The sequence below is a fragment of the Lepidochelys kempii genome, chromosome 1 (genome assembly GCF_965140265.1).
Source record: "Lepidochelys kempii isolate rLepKem1 chromosome 1, rLepKem1.hap2, whole genome shotgun sequence".
NCBI lineage: Eukaryota > Metazoa > Chordata > Testudines > Cheloniidae > Lepidochelys > Lepidochelys kempii.
The window spans coordinates 206,475,398-206,488,189 of record NC_133256.1 but is presented as its reverse complement, the minus strand read 5'-3'; the positions used below and the strand labels follow the sequence as shown (position 1 = coordinate 206,488,189).

Here is a 12,792-nt window from a genome sequence, read left to right as displayed (position 1 = left end):
GTTGATTGTGAGATATTTGCGAGATGCCGGATCAGTCTCCATTTGTAGGTATGAATTGAGCCAATCCAATTTACTGAAACACTGTCCACCACTAAATGTAGCAAACATCTTCAGTATGAGGCAGTGGATACTAGTCTGCATATAAAACTGGATTCAGAGTCACTTTGAAATCTCCACAAATTCAGACAACGCCTTCGTTCCTGATCACTAGTACGATGAGTGTAGCCCACTCACTATGTGAAACTAAGGACAAGACTCTGATGTTCGCTAAATGGTCCAAATCAGCTTTCACAAGGCACAACTCTGGATATTTTGCACTATTTTTGCTGGCTCTCAGATTTCACTGACACGTTGCTCATCTGTCCAAACTCTTTTTCAAAAACTTTGCCGTATCAAGTATTTCTTGAAGATTTCAGGGTGCTTTTGGTCCAATTCACCTTAAGCTTCTCAAGCCAAGATCTGCCAAATGTTGGTGGATACTTTCCTTCAGTCACATACAAGGGTAAAGCAAGTGATTGTTCATTTAGTTGAACTTTGACTAAGAATATCCCTTTTCGGACTAACTTTTCTCCATTATAAGTCGTCAAAACCTTGGAGTTTCTTCCAGAGGAACTGGTGACAAAATCTGGTGATAGGAAGATGCAGAAATCAGTGAGATGGCAGCTCTAGTATTAAGCTCCATTCTTGTAGGAACTCCTTCAATCAAGGGTATGATCCAGATGCCATCTCTGACTCCAGCTTCTGCTAACACATGCAGTGCTAGATCTTCATAAGTATCACTAGAATTCTTTTCTTTTTCTACATTATGAATTCCTGACTTCCATCTGTTCTTAAATTCAATCTCTATAGGTGTCTTCTGAGTATATTGGACCAGGCCTGACTTGTGCTCTGGCCACTAGATCAGACTGACCATGTTTCAGTCGTGACAACTTCATATGAAATACTTAAATAGTCAGTAGGCCTGAGAAAGAGTGTGAGAATGATTCTCTAGCTCAGTGGTTGGGGCCTGCTCCTGGGAGGAAGAAGACTCAAGTCCCTGCTCCAATTAATATTTCATTATTTATATTTATAAAGTGGAACAATTTCAACAGGAGAGATTGAGAGTGCCGCACCCCAGAATAGCCTGTAACCTAGAGGAGATCCAATTCTGCCCTCTGAGCTGACACTGTCTGTTGTAATGGGATCCAACGAATGACTCCCATATGCTGCTTAGCTCCATGAGCCTGGGTAGTGACTAGTCACTATCCTAAGGTCTGGGTAACTCAGGTGCACTATCAGGTGCAGACTTCTATGCCTGACACCGGTCTTAAACAATGGGACCTGCAGCTTGGACCCTGGAACCAGTGCCTCAGCCTTCCCAAGCCCTCCGACCTCACCCCCATTGGTTAGATACATTTCCTCCAGAGACTACCTAGCTGTGGGAGCTCTGGTTTGTAGTTAACCTTTTCAGGGACAGTGTGGCAGTAAAGCAAGGAAATGCAGGCTTAGCGAAGGAATTTCTTATACACACACTTTGTTTTTAAAAAGCACAAGAGAGTCAGAGCTCTGTGGAAAACAACAAACTCCTGAACACAATCCCTCTGTTTCCTCACCACCTTGTGAATACTGGGTTTCGTCTGAGTCCTTGAGGGGAGGCAAAGTCCCCTCCACTCTCTCCTTCAGGGTCTTCTGTTTCTGGCAATGGAATTGTTTCCTTAGCTTAGAAAAAGCAGCTACCTTTCAAAGCAGTCACTGCCACCGCTGGGTGAGGTGGCCGAGCAGAGAAACTACAGTTCTCCCAGCTATGTGTTGAGACTGGAGGATTCCAGCCCTCTTCTCCTAGACACACAGGTTTCTATGAAGAGTGTTCTTTCAAAGTCAGTGGGTCTGCTACCACTGGGATAAAGCCTTTCAATGTTCATAGCCATTTCATTGCTCCGACACAGCTTCCGAAACATAGTCTCTGCTTTAGGTGCCAGGTTCCTGCTACAGAAATAGCCATACAAAAGATTGCATTAAAAAAAAAGAGGTAGAAATTACAACAGGCAATCACAAAACCAAAATGATATTCCTAAGTTGATGCAGACATATCCCCAAACTGCCGTAGAACATAATTACAACTAGGTAAAACTCCTCACACTGCCAAATACATCTCAACTCTCAAACAGAGCATATTGTGGTGTTCCAGTCACTTGTCTTCCCCCATTGCCCTGGAGGAGCTTACATTATATGCAGGCACTGTGAGTACAACTGGTGCAGTTGTACCAGTGGGGAACACAGGGAATTGGCTGAGGCAGAGGAACTATTCCAGAGCGACCTGCTCCTCCAGATTCTGCTCAGAGCATGTTTATCTCTGAATCCTAGGGGAAAGGCAGGGATGTTCTTTACTGTGGGGCAAAGGAGCTAGTTGTCTCCCCCAACCTTGCTTTGCCCCTTCCCCCCAAGACATTGCAAGATATAATATAATCACATATAATGTTCTGTGTGCTGACACAACTGTGCCACTCCTCCCCAATTTTTCTAAAATGATGCCCATGGGGAAAGACACAAGAGATGGAAAGGAACTGTTAGTTCAGATCAAAAATAGGGCTCAAGGCTTCCCATTTTTGCAGCAGCCAATGGGACTTCACTAAATAGAACATCAGCAAAAGTGTTGGTTTGTATCACATGAAAGAATACAACTTAAAAATATTCATTGTAACAAAGAAGTGACATACCTCCATCCAGATGTGGTAATGATCATCATACTACATCCCAGGACACCAGGACTACAGATCGTCAAGGAGAGGGAGAGAAGCACTTTGGCCACTGAAAGGAGCATAAAGGCAGCGCACTGCAATACGCACGTGCACGGATACTCAAGCAGAATTGACCCTCTTATTAGAAATAGCATTGAAGTAAACAATTGGGACTTTCAGTAGAAACCAACATAAGTGGAAAGTCCCAGGCAAAAAAATCCTTATCTGACCCAAGCCTAACATACCAGTTTGGAGTAATGGGTTGGTTGGGGGTGGGACTTGTGTTGTAATTTAATGCATAAATGACAGAATGTGATTAGAGACCTACTATAATTTTCTAATATTTTACATAATCTGCTCTAGAGAACTGTGCTGGAAAATGTGAGGGAGATTCCTCGGGAGGTCCCACAGTACACTGAAATGAAGGGAGTGCCACAGACTAGTTTTCAGTATGGATATGCTGTGCCATTGCAAGGTCAAAGTGCAACCAACACATATATGCACCTCTGTCTCTGCAAAGCCACCCTTACCTAGCGGAAACAAACCATAAGGCAAATGCAGTCCTATCACTTTTAATTCTCTGTACACTGCAGGCTCATTAACATATTCTGAAGCAAAGTATTCTGAGGAATTAACTCATCACATATGAGAATCAGATTAAATTCACTCTCCATTAGTGACTCTCAGGTTTGTATACATTTCATCTGCTACTCTCTTGCTTACATTGCCAAGGGCCTGAGAAGTCCCGTACTCATTTTCATGTGGCTGTGTCTACTGCATATCCCCCATTCCTTGGCACCCATTGTTCTGTACTTTAGAGATATTTTGTTTCCTGGCTCACATTTCCAGGCACGCTGAGGGGACCCCATTTGTAGCCTCAGATTGACATAACGCTTGTTTGGGTATAAAAACTCTCTCAAAGGGTAGGTACCGTTGTGCAAGGTCTTGTTTGTTACATATCCATAATTATTCTGTCTTCATTGCAGTCTTTCCCTAACTTGGAGAAATCATCTGAAGATCTCAACACTAGAGGTAGGAACAATTAAAACTCTGTATTTTAAACACTCCAATGGTTTTTAAACATAGGTGAAGTGATCTTTTTAAGGGCTTTGCACATTAGTCTGTCTCTTCTGGTTTTTGATCCCCTTTTTACTTCTGTAATTGATAGCCATTTTGTGAAACCTGGGGAGATCTATAATTGACAACCATTTTGGCAACAAAAGCGGCATTCCTGTCTACTGTCACTAATTAGTTTGAGTGATAATTGTCACAGGTCTATGAAAAAATGGAACTTAAATCAAAATGGTCAAGCCAGGATGTCTAAACTTAGGCATTTAAGCCCATACACAGACATCTAATTAAGTGGCCTGATTTTCACAGGTGATGAGCCTTAACAACTCCCATTAACTTCAGTAATTCAATACCTCTAAAAATCTGGTGAACCTATTTAGTTGGCTAAATTTAGGCACCCACATTTATAACCTTTTTTGTCCTACATTTATGGAGTCTTGACACATTTGCCAACCATTGACACAACCCTATGTAGTTAATTAGTATTACAAGAGTAGGAACATTCCAGCCACAATTTTTAAAGATAGGTGCCGAAGTTAGGCTTGTACTTCCATATTTATGCACCTAAAAAAAAGGCTGATTTTCAAAGCTGCAACTTCATTAACTTTAGTGTGAATTATTAGGGGTGGGGTCCACAAAAATACTTAGGTTCCTAATCTCGTTTTTATGCACCACTGTGATCCACAAAACTCCCACTCGGCTGTAGGTGCCTACATTTCTGCCTTTGGGCATGCACACTGCTGCCTCACTCTAGGTGTCTGGGTGCCTAACTCCCACCTGAGCCCAAGAGCAATTCACCAACCATGAGAAGATAGGCATTCAGCCACCTAAATTGCATGCAGGGGCCCAATCTGGTAGACATGCTCAGAGGCTGCCTAATTCCACAAAATGCCTGGAGGAGGAGGAGGAGCTCCCTTATAACTTTTAACCTAATAGTTAGCGGATTCACCTGGGATTTGAGAAGACCTTAAGTTCAAGTCCCCCCTCCACCTGCTGAGGAGAGGAGATTTAAACAGGTCATAGAATCATAGAATATCAGGGTTGGAAGGGACCTCAGGAGGTCATCTAGTCCAACCCCCTGCTCAAAGCAGGACCAATCCCCAATTTTTGCCCCAGATCCTAAATGGCCCCCTCAAGGATTAAATTTACAACCCTGGGCTTAGCAGGCCAATGTTCAAACCACTGAGTTATCCCTCCCCCTCTCAGATAAGTGCCCTAACCACCAATATGGTCCAATTTATATTTAATTATGCAATTATTTAATGAAAGTGGAACAACTTCAATAGGAGAGATTGAGGAAGACCCATATCGGACTATTCCATAGCCTAGTCATGAGAGCACTCATCAGAGAGGTGTCAGAGCCCTGTTCAAATCCTTTCTCCTCATCAGGAGAGGGAGGACCTCAACTCAGGGTCTCCCACATCCTGGGTGAGTAGCCTTTTCAACATGTTATAAAGGAGGTGGCACTCCTTCCCCCACAGTTGTTTGGAGTTAGGCAGCCCTTGAGCATACCTATGAGATCACACTCTGCAACTGTGACTTAGGCAGTCAAATACCAATCTTCTCTTATCTTCATAAGCAGAGATACTGCTTCACAAGCAGAGATACCTCCCCACAGGCTGGTTTTAGGCTCTGAACTCCGAGAGAAGGGTATGTGCCAAGCCCCACCCTTTTGTGGATCTGGGCGTAGGTATCTAGTACCTTTGAAAATCAGGCCACTTTTGAGTGATTTAGAATCGTAACTTTAGGGACTTACCAGTGAAAACCTTAGCAAATGATGTTTAATAAGACCCAATGCAGAGAGAAGCTAATGTTGCAAATTCAGTGTTTATGGAGGCAGAGGTACAATTTGATTTTTTGAGGATCCCTCCCATTGGAGAGACAATGTCATTGTTTATAGAGACTGTGGAAGCCAGGGTACACAGACCTGGTAGGGTTGCTAACTTTGTAATATTTAAAAACCGGACACTCCAGCAAGGGTGCCAGAACCTCCCTCACCCCACCACTTCCGTCCTGAGGCCCCGCCTCTTCCCTACTGCTCCCCCAAAGGCTCCACCCCCATCGCTACACACACACACACACACACACATTACTTGCTCCTTTTCTCCTCTCCCGTTCCCCTCCTCCCCACCCCCCCGGGTCAGCAGGAACTTGCCTGCAGAGCTGGGGTTGGGAGCTGGCAATGGCTGAGTAGGGGCTGGCGTGGGTGAGGACCTGGCGCCTCCCCACCTCCCCCACCCACAGTAACCAGATTTTGATAGATCTGACCGGTCACTGTCAGGTCCCCTTTTCAACTGCACTTTCCGGTCAAATACCAGACACCTGGGAAGCCTAAGACCTGGTATGTTGGGAGATGATGGCACAATTTAGTATTTATAACATATGAGTTTCTGTATATGAATTAATATGTTCCTTTGAGCATTTGTTAACATTTAAAAATACATAAAAATTAAATAAAAAAGCATGTATTTATTTATTTTTAAAGTAATATCTCTGAGTATTTGCTATCCCTGTGATGATGCCAGCTTTTAGAATGTTAATTATTCAGCCATTCCAAGACTGCAGAGGTTAGTCTTCGTAATTGGACAATACTTTTCATGATCTTTCATATTTTTGAAGCTTAACCTGGGATTGCTGCAAGTAATGGTTTCCATACTGCATGATTTCCAGGCAAAAATGGAACTAAGTTTGTAAAGATGTATCACCAACACAGGTTAAAAATAATGTAAAAAAGAACTGGAGTTAAAAAAAAAAATTGACAAGACAGAAAAGTGAAAGTTAAACTTCAAAACATAGGGAAAAAACTACAAAAAGTAAATTTTGTGAATCTAGCCCTAAGTGTTTTAGGAATGATTTCATTGTAAATTTCAAAGGAATGTGGGTGTATAACAGCCTCTTTAGGTACCTAAATCCAATATTTAAGTGCCACTGATATTCATAAAGTCACCACTCAGCTCCTGCCTAAATCCCCATAGATGCCTAAATTTCCGCCAGTGGGTATGCATAAACCCATCTAAGTCCTGGCACCACCCCACAGATAACTAGCTGCTCAAAGCCCTCACTCACACCTAAACACTGGAGGGATTCTCAAATGAGGCTGGGGAATGCCTATATTGCCTGCAGTAAGTGTATTCAGAGCACACCTAACCTTCACAAAGGGCAACTGGAGGCAAACAGGTAAGGAATTTTGGGGGGCAGGGTATTATGCATGTTCCATTATGTCTAATAGATGGGAGAGACCCATATTTGAATTCCCAACATGCCTGATTTGAAGCGTGGACTTGAACTTAAGTCTCCTACATCCCAGGTAGGAGTGGTGCTCTAACCTCTGTCTCTTCCCCCCAGGAGAAAGCTGACCTGATTTAGGCACCTAATGCCAGGAGATGGTTCACAGCTGACAATCTCAGGCAGAGAAAGGTGCTTCTCTCCAGCCTTTGAGTCAGACACCTAAGGCCTAGATCAGTGCGGGTTAAGCACCTTTGTGAATCTGGGCCCTAAACATTTCCCCTTTCCTCTGCATTTCAGTCCTAGCTGGATTAACTGGCTTCCTGCTCAGTTTGCTGGCTTCTGAGAATCCTTTTTGAAAACAAACCAGTCAATGGCTGTTTAAAAACTCTTCTCTCTCCTTATCTTACAGCTCAAATAGTAGAGTTATATGAGCAGGCGGTGGATTCTCAGCTCCAAAGTCCACGAAGGAAGACAGTATCAAAGCAACCTGAAGACTACTGGCAGAGTTTCAGGTAGGACAATCCAGTAAGACCTGCTGTTAACAAAAATCATACAAAGGATGGTGAGAAGCAGAAATGAGAGACAGTATGCTTTAGTGGTTAGCACATGGGAATGAAAAGGAAGAGTTCAAGTACTGTCTGACTCTCCCTATGAACACTTTGTCTCTGTCTCAGTTTCTCCTTCTGTAAAATGGGGCTAGTAACGCTTACCTATGTCACAAGGGTGCTATGAAGATTTTTGAGTTTTTTAGATGCACAGTGCTATAAAAGAGCAAAATGTAATTATTAACATGGTTGACCAATTAGTGTTGCAAACTATACTCGTAATCAGTCCAGGTCAGAAGTCATCAGACACATGCTTTAATAAGAGAAATACGTTCTTTCATTAGTTATTTTGTGAACCATTCATGCTTATAAAATATTGTGCTATTTATCTCATTTTCATTTTTTTTCTCCTTTCCCCCTCATGCAGCAAGGACAGATTAACGCAGGTATCTCACTGGCAGACAAAATTAGAGCAGTCCAGGTAATGGTGTTATTAGGAGAGAAAGTTAGGGCCTGATCCAAGACCCACTGAAGTCAATGGAAAGACTCCTACTGCTCTCATTGGGCTTTGGATCGGGCCCTTAATGTGATAACAGCAGCAAAACAATGCTGTTGGAGCATTAGCTCTAATAGAAATGCTGAATGAATAGTTTGACTGTACCTCTGATACTTTTGCAAATGACAGATCAAAGCATAGGAATAGAGGCAATGAATATTACAGACAATTTAGAACAGGGGCTAGGAGTCAGAAAACCTAGGTTCTATTCCTGGCTCCAACTAGGCTGACCAGACAGCAAGTATTAAAAATCGGGACAGAGGGTGGGGGGTAGTAGGCACCTATATAAGACAAAGCCCCAAATATCAGGACTGTCCCTATAAAATCGGGACATCTGGTCACCCTAGCTCCAAACACCAGCTAGGAAAGTAATTTGGGTCAGCGTTTTCAAATTCTGGTTCTTAAATCCCCATGATAGTCACTTAACGGAGGTGGCCTGATTTTCAGAGGTGATGAGCACCTGCTCAGTCCCCATGAAAATCTGGTCCCTTTGGTGCCAAATTTGAACATTTTGACCATAAATCTCCCTATCCTCCATTTTTCTATTTGTAAAATATTTATCTCCCTCACACAGGGATTGTAAGGAATCTTTAATGTTGATAAGCACATTCAGATCTTCAGATTAAAGGTGCTATGGAAGGGGAAAGCATTATAGGCTAAGCAGCAGTGAGAACTATAATTAAGGCCGAAACTCAGCTTTAATTCTAACCCCCTTATTTCACTTCCACTTAAATTTCTAAAAAAAAATTCCAGAAATTATCCCATAAGTAGGATTTTTATGAATATGACAGAGTGCTGTATTTTATGGCATTGTATAAAACTGTCCAAATCCAAATAATTGAAAAAATCTACATTAAATTAATGTCAAGTATGAAAACTTCAAGTATGAATGGGAAACACAAAAGTGAAGGTTCTCTCGCAGAAACATGCATGCACCCACAATGAACATAAATGACATTGAGGATTACTATTTAAACTGTTCAGTGTTTGTCTTGATGTACAGAAGAATATACAGTGTAGATTAAATAATCTTGTGATGAGAAACTCGTGCTTTTCCTAATTTGTTTTTGTGAAAGACTGAAAATAGCAATTGAGCCAGGGTCTCCTGCATGGCATCAGAGCTAAGCTAATGCTCTCGACTTTGTAACTGACTTGTTTGAAATCATAAAATGCTTTAATTCCAGATTGAAGTTGGATTGCCTTAGTGCCACCTGATGGCAACACTTTATCTCACATTACATACTATGTAAAAAGTAACTTAAAATTAGGCTTGGTAGAATTTTATTTTTATTTTTTATAATTTCAATTTTTATTTATTTAAATTTTCTCAGTTATGCAAAATTATGGATATAAACAATTTTTATTTATTTATCAAGCAAAATTTGCACAGTTTCAGGATATTATGGGGGCAGCAGACAATAGGGGATCAGACAATAAGTATCTAATACAGTAGATGTTAAGTTTCAAAAAGTTAAAACTTTATAAACCCATAAAACATAAATTGTCAGCGTCACATATCAAAATATACAAAGTAAATAACTTTAAATAAACTCTAATACATTCACAAGCAACATTTTTCTTACTTTGCCTATCTTCAAATTTCAGTTATTATTGATGGAAATATTTTTGTCAATTTGTGTGTGTACAGTGAAATTAATGTTTACCAATATTTACCAATAAAAATCTAAATCTACTTAAAATCAACTCTACTTAAAATGGATATATTATGTCACCTGTCACTAAAAACCTGGGATGAAATTCTGACTCCATTAAAGTCAATGACAAAACTCATTGACTTCAAATTAGCCAGGGTTTCATGCCTGATTTTCTACTCATTTGCAATCAGGAGGAGTAACTCCCTTGAATTCAGTGAAATTACAGCTGGTTTCAAGGAGTGGAAATCAGGCCCAAAATGTGTTGACTTAATGATTAAGACAGCATTCTGCTAAACCTCATCTTCATGAGTTCAGATGGCTCTATCTGGATGTCTGCAGAGCCATCAGTTTCTTCTTGTATAGGACAAAGCCCTTCAGGCAGGCAGATGTCTTCTTCATCTTCTATTCTGGCAAGAGCAAGGTCTCAAAGCATCTAAAATGACCATCTTTAGATGATTGTATAAGTGTTGTTTTACCCGTGTTGTTGGTCCCAGAATATTAGAGAGACAAGGTGGGTGAGGTAATAGCTTTTATTGGACCAATTCCTGTTGGTGAAAGAAACACGCTTTCAGGCCTATAGAAAGCCCTTCTTCAGGTCTGAGAAATGTACTCTGAGGGTATGTCTACACTGCAGTTAAAAACTCGTGGCTGGCCCATGCCAGCTGACTCGAGCTAAGGGGCTGTTTAATTGTGGTATAAACAATCAGGCTCAGACTGAAACCTGAGCTCTAGGACCCTGTTAGGGGGGAGGATCCCAGAGCTTGGGCTGCCGCCTGAGCCTGAACATCTACAGCACAATTAAACAGCCCCTTAGCCCAAGTCTCTTCACCCAAGTCAACTGGCATGGGCCAGACACAGGTGTCTAATTGCAGTGTAGACATACGCTGAGTGTCACAGCTAAATACAAAGTGGAACAGATTGTTTAGCATGTGTAGTTAACGTATATTTCAAGGGACCATTCAAGATGAAGTGGCCTGTTAACACCTCTCCAGTCACAGCAGAGAAAGGTAAAAGCTTGGGGGCAGAGAGACAAGGGAGGGGGTTGGGTGGGTTATAGAATGTTGTAATAAGCCATAAATCCAATGTCTCTATTCAATCCATGATTTAGTATCTAGTAAAGTTACAAATCCTGGGCTTGTCTTTTGGAGGTGTTGGGCAGGTTTCTTTGAGGATGAGAACTGAGAGGTCAGATACAGAGTGATCACTTTGTGAAAAGTGTTCACCCACAGGCAATAAGGTTTTTTTGTCTTTGGTCATTTTCCTGTGTGAATTCATTTGAGAGTGTAGTGATTGTCTGAGTTCAGTTGTTATTGGGGCATTTAGTGCATTGGATGAGGTCCTATAAAGGATACTACCTAACCCACCTTATCATCTTCAGATGAGTCAGATCTGTTGATTTGAAAGGTGGAAAGACACCTTCAAGTCTCGGTGCATATTCACCAAGAACTGCCTCTAAATCTAGGGCAGGAAGAATTAGAGCATGTTTTGAAGAGATCTGCAGAGCAGCCACCTGGCAATCTCTTCATATTTTGATCAGATACTTCAAGTAGATCAGCCTCTGATGAAGACGCTGTTTTTGGATGTCAGGTCTTTTAGTCTCTCATTCTTCCTTGGTCCATCTCCTCCTTTCATTCTGTTCTTCCTCATCTCTTTTTCTGTTTAGATTACTTGCTTTCTCTTATCAGTCAGTCTCCAGACTTGAGAATTCCCTTGGTATATGTGAATACACAATTTGCATTTACTGCCCATATGCTTTCTCAAAGTAGAGAGATCATCTAAGCTGGAACTTGTTCCACCCTTGTATGTGTGTAGTTTTCTACAGTTTAAAGCTTTGGAAGTATCTCAACTGGGGCTGTGATGCAGCTCCAGGATTCATCTAGGGAGAGCTGAAAGTCTGAGATGCTTCTGGTGCTTTCTGGATGTGGTTAACTCATCAGTCTCCAGTCTAGAGGATTCCTGTGGTTTGCATAAATATATTTACAGTAAATTCATATTATTGTCTGCTGATTTCTGGGAACAGGATTGGGCTGTTAATAATTAGAGTATGTGTAACTAGGAGATGGTGGGTTTACATGAAGGCAACAGATCAGCCTCCATTCATACAAACTTCAAATTGCTATCTAGATCCCAGATGTGTAGAATGGGGCTCAGTAGCTGGTCCCTCTGCTTCTTGGAAATTTGGTAACTTCAAGAAAAAGTCAGTGGATTATGAGAATGACATTAATAGATTTGGTTAGCAAAAAAAATGTCAGGGGCAACACTTGTAATATCTTCTTCTTTCTTTTCCTTACTATGTAGGCAGGAACTTGATGAAGGAAGGAAGTGCCTAATAGGAATAAGAAACAGAATAATTCCACCCTATTTTGAATCTGAACTCGGCAAGGAATTTCTCCTGAAAGAGGTAATGGAGCTCAGAGAAGATGAATGAGGTGGTATTAGTGCAAAGAATCTCTGTTTCAGTCCTACAAAGCATCTAAGGGCCTGGCTACACTTGCAGATGTAGAGCGCTGTGAGTTAAACCCGCCTTCGTAGAGCACAGTAGGGAAAGCCCTGCAGTCTCTCCACACTGACTGCTGCAAGTGCACTGGCGGGGCCATATTTGCAGCACTTGCAGCGGCATTGGGAGCAGTGAATTGCGGGCAGCTATCCCACAGAGCACCTCTTCCCATTCTGGCGCTGTGGCTTGTAGGAAGGGGGTGGGAGGGCGGGGCATTCTGGATTCTGTCCCAACATCCTGTGCTGCATCGGTTCGCATCTCAGCATTCCCTTTGCTTCCGTCCACATTTGGTGCCATCTTTCAACATTTTTTGTACTGCACGCTCTGTCTTCCCTTTCGGTCTGCGGGAATGGAGCCCGAACTGCTGAGGAATATGCTGACGAGTCTCACCAGCGCGTCACGTTTGGCAGTCAAGTTATTCCTTAAGATCCAAAGTGACAGTGAGGACACCGACGATGATATCAACACGAGTTTGCTTGTGCCATTCATTAATCGCATCCTGCTCAGAAGAACCATGACTCTG

General features: G+C 41.9%; 1 protein-coding gene across 7 annotated transcripts in view; it reads left to right on the top strand.

Moving 5' to 3' along the window:
• Positions 1–12,792, top strand: part of SPAG17 (sperm associated antigen 17) — a 307,771-nt gene that overhangs the window by 275,501 nt on the left and 19,478 nt on the right. For 6 of the 7 annotated variants that reach the window (XM_073310318.1, XM_073310310.1, XM_073310290.1 and 3 more), the window contains 4 exons: positions 3,704–3,749; positions 7,426–7,528; positions 7,989–8,042; positions 12,071–12,173. In XM_073310318.1, coding sequence (XP_073166419.1) covers positions 3,704–3,749; positions 7,426–7,528; positions 7,989–8,042; positions 12,071–12,173 — 306 coding nt within the window. The remainder of the gene's footprint in view (positions 1–3,703; positions 3,750–7,425; positions 7,529–7,988; positions 8,043–12,070; positions 12,174–12,792) is intronic. The other variant, XM_073310300.1, reaches the window with a different exon arrangement.